Source organism: Schistocerca serialis, chromosome 5 (assembly GCF_023864345.2).
Source record: "Schistocerca serialis cubense isolate TAMUIC-IGC-003099 chromosome 5, iqSchSeri2.2, whole genome shotgun sequence".
NCBI classification, from domain to species: Eukaryota; Metazoa; Arthropoda; class Insecta; order Orthoptera; family Acrididae; genus Schistocerca; species Schistocerca serialis.
In genome coordinates, this window is record NC_064642.1 from 639,398,251 (window position 1) to 639,410,349 (window position 12,099).

Below are 12,099 nucleotides of genomic sequence, written 5' to 3' on the forward strand. Positions count from 1 at the left end.
ACGTCCACCCGGCCTCCCGCATGCCCACTATACGCCCTCGCTCAAAGTCCGTCAACTGCACATACGGTTGACGTCCACGCTGTCGCGGCATGCTACCAATGTTAAAGACTGCGATGGAGCTCCGTATGCCACGGCAAACTGGCTGACACTGACGGCGGCGGTGCACAAATGCTGCGCAGCTAGCGCCATTCGACGGCCAACACCGCGGTTCCTGGTGTGTCCGCTGCGCCGTGCGTGTGATCATTGCTTGTACAGGCCTCTCGCAGTGTCCGGAGCAAATATGGTGGGTTTGACACACCGGTGTCAATGTGTTCTTTTTTCCATTTCTAGGAGTGTAAATAGTTGTCACCATTAAAGTTCCAACTCTCGTAGTTGATATCGAAATCTGCACGAATGTGATGCTACAAAATTGATTATGTGTTACGATCGCAGCACGAGTCATGATGAAATCATTGCGGTGTGCCACCAGGAGGCGGATATCGCGATCGCGTCGATGACGATCACCTCGGAGCGGGAGCGCGTGATCGACTTCAGCAAGCCGTTCATGTCGCTGGGCATCAGCATCATGATCAAGAAGCCGGTGAAGCAGAAGCCGGGCGTGTTCAGCTTCCTGAACCCGCTCAGCAAGGAGATCTGGGTGTGCGTCATCTTCTCGTACGTGGGCGTCAGCATCGTGCTCTTCTTCGTGTCGCGCTTCTCGCCCTACGAGTGGCGCCTGCTGCAGCCCGCCTTCCAAGAGCCCCCCGGGCTCGCATTCGTCAGCGGGCCCGGACCCTGCCCGGCCGACGGCGTCGTCGGCATCGGCGCCGTCGGGGTCGGCGGGGGCGGGGGAGCGGGCGGCGGGGGCGGCAAGGATCCCGCCGGCGGCGCGCTCACCAACGAGTTCAGCATCCTCAACAGCCTGTGGTTCGCCCTCGGGGCCTTCATGCAGCAGGGCAGCGACATAGCGCCCAGGTCAGCCTCATCCTTTAACTCCTAGTCAACTCAGACTGTGCATTTTCTGGTGTACGAGGTTTGTCCGGAAAATACGTATAAAAGTTGAATAGTAACTTTATTTTACAATTATTCAGGTATTACAATATGGTCTCCTTCAAAATACTCGCCCTGAGACGCGATACCCTTTTGCCAACGCCGTTTCCACTGTTGATAACATTGCTGAAAGTGAAACTTCCTGGCAGATTAAAACTGTGTGCCGGACCGAGACTCGAACTCGGGACCTTTGCCTTTCGCGGGCAAGTGCCCTACCAACTGAGCTACCCAAGGACGACTCACGCCCCGTCGTCACAGCTTTACTTCGGCCAGTACCTCGTCTCCTACATTCCAAACTTTACAGAAGCTCTCTTGCCAGGAAATTTCATTTCAGCGCACACTCCGCTGCAGAGTGAAAATCTCATTCTGGAAACATCCCCCAGGCTGTGGCTAAGCCATGCAGAGTGAAAATCTCATTCTGGATTGCTGAAAGTCTTCAGTTGTAATGTTGTTAACTTGCTGTGTCGTTTCCGCCTTGATGGCTTCCACATCTCCCAAGTGCCGCCCCCGAAGCACCATTTTGCATTTCGGAAACATGAAGAAATCATACGGGGCTAAATCGGGTGTATAAGGTGGGTGGTCTGTCACGGTGATTGAGCTTCGGTCCAAAAACTCGCGCACAACGAGTGACGTGTGAGCGGGCGCATTGTCGTGATGAAGGATCCACCTGCCCCCTTTTGCCAACTCCGGTCGAACTCGGACTACACGACGAATCAATGAAAGCAGTCAATATTATCTTCACATTGGACCTTGATTTTCGCGACTTTTATGTCCTCGGTTCTCCTGCCAGTTTCCATTCTTTGCTTTGAGATTTGAGCTCATAGAATTCGTTGAACCAGGACTCGTCTCCAGTGACGACTCAGTTGAGAAAGTCTCCTCACAGTACTCAACCCTCTTTGCTTTCCTTTCTGGCGCCAAGAGCTTCGGTACGATTTTCGCACACAATTTCTTCATTTCAAGTTTTTGTGTCAGAATATCGTGAATGATTGTTTTGGGGATTGACAGCTCGTCAGCAATCCTTCTGACTGTCAATCTACGGTATTTAAGAACACAAGCCTGAATTCATTCAACATTTGCATCGGAAATCGATGTCGACGGGCGTCCTGGGCGAGGGTCATCGTTCACTTCTTCTCGGCCACCCCGGAACCTTTTTAACCACTTGTTCACGGTTGGTTCCTTCAGAGAATTGTCCCTGTAAACCTGTTTCAAACACTCAAAAATCTCACGGCCATTCTTGCCTAGCTTTGCAAGAAACTTGATATTGACGCGCTGTTCCTCAATCAGAGAGAGCTACATGCCGACGGCAGGTGAGAAAGGGTAACTGTCAACAAGCTGCCGCACACTCCCACCTTCACGCAGAGTGCTCTGACTCGAACTGAGCGTTGATGGGATTGATTACAGCAGTAGCCCACCTGGCGGTGACTGCAACTTGTAACACAAAGACATTATTCAACTTTTCTACGTATTTTCCGGCCAAACTTCGTATAATCCAGATGGCGTATCAGTCTCACCACTATAGCCACGGTAACATCAGATCATGAATTTCCTGGCGTCCACCACAGTGGACATGTCACTCTGAGAACTATAGACCTAATGACCTCAGGACGTATGTTTCTTGATGATCAACCCATTGAGGAAGTCAGTTGTATTGCTGTAGAACAAATAAATAAATCTACCGAAGCGATAAACTTCGATTTTGATCGGCTTCGAATTTATTTTAATGTAGAGCAAATATGTCACACGTTTTTAAACGTTCCCGTAATCCCTTAAGGGTTGAAACACCCTCCTTGAAAACTCAAAGCGCATTCATGATTTTTTAACCCAAAAAATCTACGCATCCTTATTTTTGTACGGATTTACAATAATATTACAACAATAATGTTGAGACGTGGGACCAAGGGAAGGCAGGGAAAGGTGTGGACGGGGCCTAATCAGTTCCCGTTGGTTGCACAGTAACCACATACACTTTATTTAAGGAAATATTTAAAAAAAAACATTCTTTTAAAAACATTGACTGTAACACAAGCTACACTAACGCCTGAAGGCCTTATTAAGAAAGAAATAAAAATTATTTGTCGGCTGAAGACCACGAGCCATACTTTAGAACAATTAACGGCTGAAGGCTTGAATTACAAATGAAGACGACAATTACACGTTAAAAATACCAAAACAATTTTTAAAACAGTCATTTAAAAAAATTTACTCCCTGAAGGCATTATTAAGAAGAATTCAATTATTTGTCAGCTGAAGGCCACAAGCAATAGGAATAATTTTATTTTTAAACAATTGACATAATCAGACCAAATAAAGAAGGGGGTGATCCAAAGACAGTGCTCCAAGGATCGACATGGGAAAAGTTCCTAAAGCTGCGTTAGCGGTGAGACAGGTAGCCGAGCGTTATGCTCACATAACAGGATGACAACTCAAACTGGGGTCAGTTTAAACGCCGACCAACCCTCTTACCAAATCCACCTAACACACGATAACCAGTAGGACGAAGAAATAATTCAGGCGAGGGAGAAGTGACAGACAGCACTGCGTCTGCAGAATGCGGCTTTTAAAACACCAAAAGGCCGAAGGAACCACTCCACAAATGCAGTACGCAGGCAGCGTTAAAATAACTGCTCATTCAAACACACTAGATACACACGGACCCGCGAAAACAATTCCACCAACAACTCAAATAATTTGTTAATAATAGATTTCAGTTATCAGTCGTGCTTTTTAAATTTTATTGGCAGATCTAGATTTCAGATATAAACTAGCCATTCCCAATGCACTATCATTTTTGATCAATGCATGTAATGCTTGTTGGTCGGGCTTCATCCACAGTTCATTGAAAGGTGCCAGTATGAACCATCGACTGACAGCTTACTGCCATGAGGTCACTTCCACAGACGGACACACACACACACAAGTGAAGGTTGCACTACTCGAATATAACGATCCATTATACTTAAACTCGCTGAATCCGGACCTCGACGTGGTCGTGCACTCTGGCGACCACATCCTTCCATCGGGCAGTGCCCTTATATCGCCAGCTCCCTGGGCAAGTACTGGTGCTGTCGGACCTCACTGCTGCTCCGTCCCAACTGAACTCGACACACGACGACGCGGAAATACTAGAGGTCGCTCCAAAGATAGTACCACAGCACTCGCTATTGATACACACCGCTGCTGCCACTCACGGACAGACAATGCGAGCAAATGTGTTGGCGCCAGTGAACGGACTAAGAAAACGAGAGGTCACAATCCGAATGCACTTCGCCAACCTGTCAACGGCACAAACACGAGCCGGAGCACGGCTCAAATGTACAAATAGTTTCCAATAAAACATAATTAAATCTGAAGAGGTTAAAATTTGAAAACTAAAACACACATCAAACGGAAAAACGCACTGCGACACGATATTGTTAATTTCAAAAAATTAAAAGAAAATATACAGGGTGTTACAAAAAGTTACGGTCAAACTTTCAGGAAACATTCCTCACACACAAATAAAGAAAAGATGTTATGTGGACATGTGTCCGGAAACGCTTAATTTCCATGTTAGACCTCATTTTAGTTTACGGATGAGGCTTCATTGCAACGTGATCAAATTGTAAATTTTCACAATCAACATGTGTGGGCTGACGAGAATCCGCACGCAATTGTGCAATCACGTCATCAACACAGATTTTCTGTGAACGTTTGGGCAGGCATTGTTGGTGATGTCTTGATTGGGCCCCATGTTCTTCCACCTACGCTCAATGGAGCACGTTATCATGATTTCATACGGGATAGTCTACCTGTGCTGCTAGAACATGTGCCTTTACAAGTACGACACAACATGTGGTTCATGCACGATGGAGCTCCTGCACATTTCAGTCGAAGTGTTCGTACGCTTCTCAACAACAGATTCGGTGACCGATGGATTGGTAGAGGCGGACCAATTCCATGGCCTCCGCGCTCTCCTGACCTCAACCCTCTTGACTTTCATTTATGGGGGCATTTGAAATCTCTTGTCTACGCAACCTCGGTACCAAATGTAGAGACTCTTCGTGCTCGTATTGAGGACGCCTGTGATACAATCTCCAGGGCTGCATCAGCGCATCAGGGATTCCATGCGACGGAGGGTGGATGCATGTATCCTCGCTAACGGAGGACATTTTAAACATTTCCTGTAACAAAGTGTTTGAAGTCACGCTGGTACGTTCTGTTGCTGTGTGTTTCCATTCCATGATTAATGTGATTTGAAGAGAAGTAATAAAATGAGCTCTAACATGGAAAGTAAGCGTTTCCGGACACATATCCACATAAAATGTTCAAATGGCTCTGAGCACTATGGGACTTAACATCTATGGTCATCAGTCCCCTAGAACTTAGAACTACTTAAACCTAACTAACATAGGGACATCACACACATCCATGCCCGAGGCAGGATTTGAACCTGCGACCGTAGCGGTCACGCGGTTCAAGACTGTAGCGCCTAGAACCGCACGGCCACTCCTTTGTGTGTGAGGAATGTTTCCTGAAAGTTTGGCCGTACCTTTTTGTAACACCCTGTATATATAGAACATTACATCTGGAACATATATTTAGCAGTCATTTATCTGGGAACGAATTATTTAACATCCCAATAAGACAACTGGCATCAAGTGGATCATATTGGGCGAGCACAAATCTATAATGTAAAGATATTTGTAGCTTATTTCTGGCAAATGTGTCTTTGAAATATCACTTCAGCGTAAGTTACTGAATTTGGTACTACTGATGCTATACGATTTGCTATTAGTCTAATATTTTAATGAAAACTAAATAATGCGAGTTGGCGGGTTCTTTGGGGGGGGGGGGGGGGGTTGGAGGGGGTTTGAAGGGTATTTCGAACGAAATAATGTTTCGGCAGTTCTTGGTGCACCATTGTAACGTACCTTAAAAACCACAGAACTTTTATGTGAAATTCTTTTTCATATCTGTTACAGGTTCAACAGTGTCCATGCAGAAATATTGAACTCTGCTGTTTTTTTTTTTTGTTTTTTTTTTTTTCGAACGAGTTGTTTCACTCCCTCAAAGGTCGTTGTAGGCAAGTATAAATCAATATGAGTCTCTTATTTTGCGCTACACTACAACAGATTCGAAACCGATCGAAATCGAATTGTACCTCTTGCCTACGTTTACTTACGACGTACTTTTCCCTGTGTCCAACTCAGAATTCTGGAAAGCATTGGTCATGGTGTCCCACTGCAGACTGCTAACAGAGGTACAAGAGTAAGGTATAGGTTCCCAGATATGTGAGTGGCTAGAATAATTCGTAAATGGCAGAACCCAGTATGTTGTACTCGACGGCGAACGTTCATCATGGACAAGGGTATCGTCAGGCGTGCTCCAGGGAATTGTCATACGACCGGCATTATTTTCTAAATACGTAAATTATCTGGCGGACAGGGTGGGCAGCTGTCTGCGGTTGTTTCCTGATGACGCTGTGCTGTACGGAAGCTACCGAAGTTGAGTCACTGCAGAGGTAGATAAAATATCTAGCTGGTGTCGTGAGTGGCTGCTAGCTCTAAATGTGTAAAAAGGAAGTTAATGCGGATGAGTGGAAAAGCAAACCCGTAAAGTTCGGAAGCAGCATTGATAATGTCCTGTTTCACATAGTCAGGTCGTCTAAATATCTGGGAGTAACGTTGCAAAGCTATATGAAACTGAAGGAGCATGTGACGATTGAGGCCGGGAAGGCGAATGGCCGACTTCGGTTTATTTGGAGATTTTTCTTGATGAAAGGTCGACTTCGGTTTATTGGGTGAATTTTGGGAAGGTGTAGTTCATCTGTAGAGGAGACAGCGTATAGAACGCTAGTGAAACTTATTCTTCAGTACTGCTCGAGTGTTTGGGGTACCTACCACGTCGGAATAAATGAAGACATCGAAGGAGTTCAGTGGTAGATTGCCAGATTTGTTACCGGTAGGTTCGAACAACACGGAATCCTTGAACAAATGCTCAGTTCGAATACAATAAACTTTCATGAAACATAATCTTATGTCCTTGAATGAGCATGGTATTAGGAAGCATCGCTTTTGTGGAACTCAGCTTGTCCTTTTCTCACGCAATATACTGCGAACTATAGATGAAGGGCAACGGACAGATGCCATATTTCTAGATTTCTGGAAGGCGTTTGACATGGTACCCCATTGCAGGCTGTTAGTGTAGGTACGAGCGTATGGAATAAGTTAACAGATGTAAGAGTCGAAGATGAGTGCCTGTAGTAAGGAACACCCTTCAGCAAAGGTTTTGCATCATCCCGGTTTCCAGAACTCCTGAAGATAGACGTTGACTGTGGATATTGTATCGCAGACACAGTCCCTTTTACTGTTCATAGATGTCACTAAACGCGCCCAAAAATGTAAACAACCATGCATGAGCAGCGCCTATTAGACGGAGGGGGCTCGACAGCCGATCAGTTCCAGTCATTCCGGCTGGAAGAAGATAAGTGGCTCGTGCTCTCTGTAGTTCAACCATGCCTAGACGGTCAATACCGTGGTTCGATCGCTATCGCATTGTTACTTTGTGCCAGGAAGGGCTATCAACAAGGGAAGTGTCCAGGCGTCTCGGAGTGAACCAAAGCGATGTTGTTCGGACATGGAGGAGATACAGAGAGACAGCAACTGTCCATGACATGCCTCGCTCAGCCCGCCCAAGGGTTACTACTGCAATAGATGACCGCTACCTAAGGATTATGGCTCGGAGAAACGAGGCCTGACAGCAACACTACCATGCTGAATAACGCTTTTCCTGCAGCCACAGGTCGTCGTGTTACGACTATGCGCAATAGGCTGCATGATGCGCAACTTCATTCCCGACGTCCATGACGAGGTCCATCTTTGCAACCACGACACCATGCATCGCGGTACAGATGGGCCCAACAAATGGCGAATGGACCGCTCAGGATTGGTATCAAGTCCTCTTAAGAGGTGAGTGTCGCATATGCATTCAAACAGACAATCGTTGGAGACGTGTTTGGAGGCAACACGGTCAGGCTGAACGCCTTAGACACACTGTCCAGTGAGTGCAGCAAGCTGGAGGTTCCCTGTGTTTTGGTGGAAGTATGTGGGGCCGACGTACGACGCTGGTGGTCATGGAAGGCGCCGTAAAAACTGTACGATAAGTGAATGCCATCCTCCCACTGATAGTGCAACCATATCGGCAGCATACTGGCGAGGCATTCGTCTTCGTGGACGACAGTTCGCGGCCCCATTGTACACATCTTCTGAATGACTTCCTTCAGGATAACAACATCGCTCGAGTACAGTGGCCAGCATGTTCTCCAGACATGAACTCTACCGAACATGCCAGGGATTGGTTGAAAAGGCCTGTTTATGGACGACTTGAGTCACCAACCACTCTGAACGATCTACGATCAATCGCCGTTGAGGAGTGGGACAATGTGGACCAATAGTGCTTTGTTGAACTTGTGGATAGTATGCCAAAACGAATACAGGCATGCGTCAATGCAAGAGGACGTGCTACTGGGTATTAGAGGTATCGGTGTGTACAGCAATCTGGAACACCAGCTCTGAAGGTCTCGCTGTTTGATGGTACAACATGCAGTGTGTGGTTTTCATGAGCAATAAAAATGGCGGAATTGATGTTAATGTTGATCTCTATTCCAATTTTCTGCACAGGTTCCGGAACACTCCGAAGCGAGTGATGCCAAACTTTTTTTGATGTGTATACAAGACAGACAAATTTCTAGTTCGTGTGATGAGTGGCAGCTGGCTCTAAATGTGGAAAAATGTAAGTTTGAGGACGAGTAAGAAGAACAAACGTGTAATGTTCGGATACAGTGTTCCTAGTGTCCAGCTTGGGCCGTCAAGTCATTTAAACATCTGGGCGCAACGTTGCAAAGCGATATGAATGGAACGAGCATGTGAAAATTGTGATACGAAAGGCGAATGGTCGACTTCGGTTTATTGGGAGAATTTTAGGGAGGAGTGGTTCACCTGTAAAGGAGATCGCATATAAGACGCTGGTGCGACCCATTCTTGAGCAATTCAGAGGCGGGCTGCTAGATTTGTTACCGGTAGGTTCGAAAAAAAAAAAAAAAGTGTTACGCCGATGCTTCGGGAACGCAAATGGGTATCCCTGGAGGAAAGGCGACGTTCTTTTCGAGAAACACTGTTGAGAAAATTTAGAGGACCGGCATTTTAGGCTGACTGCCACACGATTCTACAGCCGCCAACATACACTGCGCGTGAGGACCACGAAGGTAAGATACGAGAAGTTACAATTGATACGGGGGCATATAGGTATTCGTTTTTCCTTCGCTCTCTTTGAGAGTAGAACGGGAAAGGAAACGACTAGTAGTACAGGGTTGCCTCCGCCATTCACCGTACCGTGACTTGCATATTATCCACGTAGATGTAGACTGCTACGGAGACGCTTCGGGAACTGAATGGGAATCCCTGGAGGGAATGCGAAATTTTTTTCGAGGAACACCATTAAGAAAATTCAAACAATCGGCATGTAAAGCTGATTAAAGAATGATTTTGCTATCGTTAAATGTATATTTCATTTGGAGGCATAAAGACAGCCGTTTTTCACTCGCAGGAAAGGAAATCATTAGTAGTGGCACAGGGTACCCTTCGCAAGGCACCGCGCGGTGTCTTGCGTAGTATGTAAACGTAGATGTAGTTTTAAGGTCGGTATCTTCGCTGCAAGCCTGAAAAGAGAACACGAATTTCCTGGTTACCAGCCCTGTGAACAGGTCACTCTCGCCACTGTAGGTGTAGCAACCTCAGAATGTGTATTTCCTAGTTACCAACCCAGATGAAGGTTAATTTTACCACTGTAGTCCTACCAACATTAGAACGTGCATTTCGTCTCACCCAACTCAGTGGGTAGAATGCGCATTTTCTGGTGTCGATCTTACTGAAGAATCTCTCTTCGGTCATATATTTCCTGATATAAAACTCAGGTGAAAGGTCAGTTTCATCGTGGCAGCTCTGAAAAGCTCAGAAAATGCTTGTTCAGGGGATCAACCTAACGAGTAGGAATGTCTCACTACTGCAGTTGTGACAACCTCGGTGCATGCAATACCTGGGTTCTAGTCCAGATGACCAGCCACTTTCACCACTGTTGTCCTATTAACCACAGGACGCGCGTTTCCTGGTGTCCAATCCAATGGGCAAATCAGTGTCACTGATGTAGCCCTGGCCAAAAGAGAGCGTACGTTTCCATATTTCCACTGGAGTTGATCCTAATTTTCTGCACTACATCCTATAACTGATCTTGTCTTTAGCAGAAGTTACTGCCAGTTTATTCTCTGGACTGGAACCTAATACCGTGCTATAATGACAATTGAATCATACGCAGAAGTATTGTATGCTGCATTGGCTGTAGCCATGGAACTGAATTTTGTTTCAACAAGGCCGAGAGAAAGGTCAGAGGTCAGTTTCTCATGTACACAAACGTTACGGTAAACACGGGACACCCTTGTAGCATGGAATTTCATTTCATAAGTTAGCTTCGTGATAAGTTTGTACCTTGATATTATTATCTTTTTATTTACTTTATTTCATTTTATTGGTCACATAATTGAAAGCAATACACTTAATACTCATAAGTAATGAAATAAAGGGGTGGTTGTGCGAAAAGTAGGCGACTGAATACTTCCCCAGGTGTTTCAGTGTCCCAGATGCCACACGTCTTTGTGATCTGTAGTGGCCGGAGAAGTGGCCTTAATCAGCAGTCTCGAAAGAAAAGTTTAGTGCAGTGATCAGCTAGCTTCGTTTAGGTAAAGGAAAAAGGATTTATATCATTTCTTCAGTCCAAGTGTAATAATTCAATTCCGAAAACTTCTAGACCTTATAGTCTTGCGCACAAAGCTTGAATAATTTCGTAGTAGATACCCGTAAGTCCAAAACTAGCGTTTATTCAAAAAACGTCACCGTATTCCAACAAAAGATGCTCTATTGTCTCCTAGTACAATACAACTGCGAATGAAGATAATCATGTGACTGAAACAATTCAGCAGCTTTGGGCCGAATACATTGAAGTCAGACAAAAACATTGAAACTGTGGAATACTGCTCACCCAAATTATTTTTTCGTATCTTCATTTAATTTTGGCAAAAAATAAGTATGTGAATAATCTTTGTTCCTGATGCGGCAAGATTCGGCAAAGGGCCTCCTCGTTTCTTTTAAGTGCACCCAGGTTTCAACAAACCCCTCGACTCTTTTTTTTCCGGTATACATTTTGTCCATGACTGAATTACATAATGTGTCGGTCGATCATGGACAAGGGAGAAATCGAGAGGGAAAAAAAAAACGCTGTTTCATAATTTTGTTCTGCGAACGTACATACTCATACACTGCTGTTGTTACTTGACTCGACCAACACGGAAGACAGGCGATTTGTCAGGTTAATGTGTATGGATAAAAATCCTATGTCAAGATTGCTAAAACTCCTTTGTTGATTACTGGTTTCAGCTCATCGAAGAGCTATCTTCAGATCAATAAAAATTATTACTTATTCACGTGTGTATCAGCCACCAGGCATCACAATCTTCATAATCTGTTGAGCTGAATCGCTCTGGTTATCGTTGACAAACATAAGTTCTTTGAGTACTCTGATAGCCGTAATACAGCTGTTTACTGCAGTGTTTCGTGTGATACGCCTTATTTACACCCACACATGGAATATATGACAGTTACCATTGTCAGTCACTTTGCATCTAAACACTAGTGTGGCAGTATGAGCACTGCAGACGTATATGGTAAACGTTGTACATTACGTAACCATGACGAGCCACTTTAATGGCCGGCCGTTGTAGCCGAGCGGTTCTAGGCGCTACAGTCTGGAACCGCGTGACCGCTACGGTCACAGGTTCGAATCCTGCCTCGGGCATGGATGTGTGTGATCTCCTTAGGTTAGTTAGGTTTAAGTAGTTCTAAGTTCTAGGGGACTGATGACCTGAGAAGTTAAGTCCCATAGTGATCAGAGCCATTTGAACCACTTTCATGTGTAAGCAACAAGACCGATTCAGCTGAACAGATTATGACGATGCATGAGACCTCGTGGCTGATACACATGTAA

General features: G+C 45.3%; 1 protein-coding gene across 1 annotated transcript in view; it reads left to right on the forward strand.

Annotated features, from left to right (window-relative positions):
• Positions 1-12,099, forward strand: part of LOC126480997 (glutamate receptor 1-like) — a 502,527-nt gene that overhangs the window by 470,366 nt on the left and 20,062 nt on the right. The window contains exon 13 of the mRNA XM_050104443.1: positions 470-954. Coding sequence (XP_049960400.1) covers positions 470-954 — 485 coding nt within the window. The remainder of the gene's footprint in view (positions 1-469; positions 955-12,099) is intronic.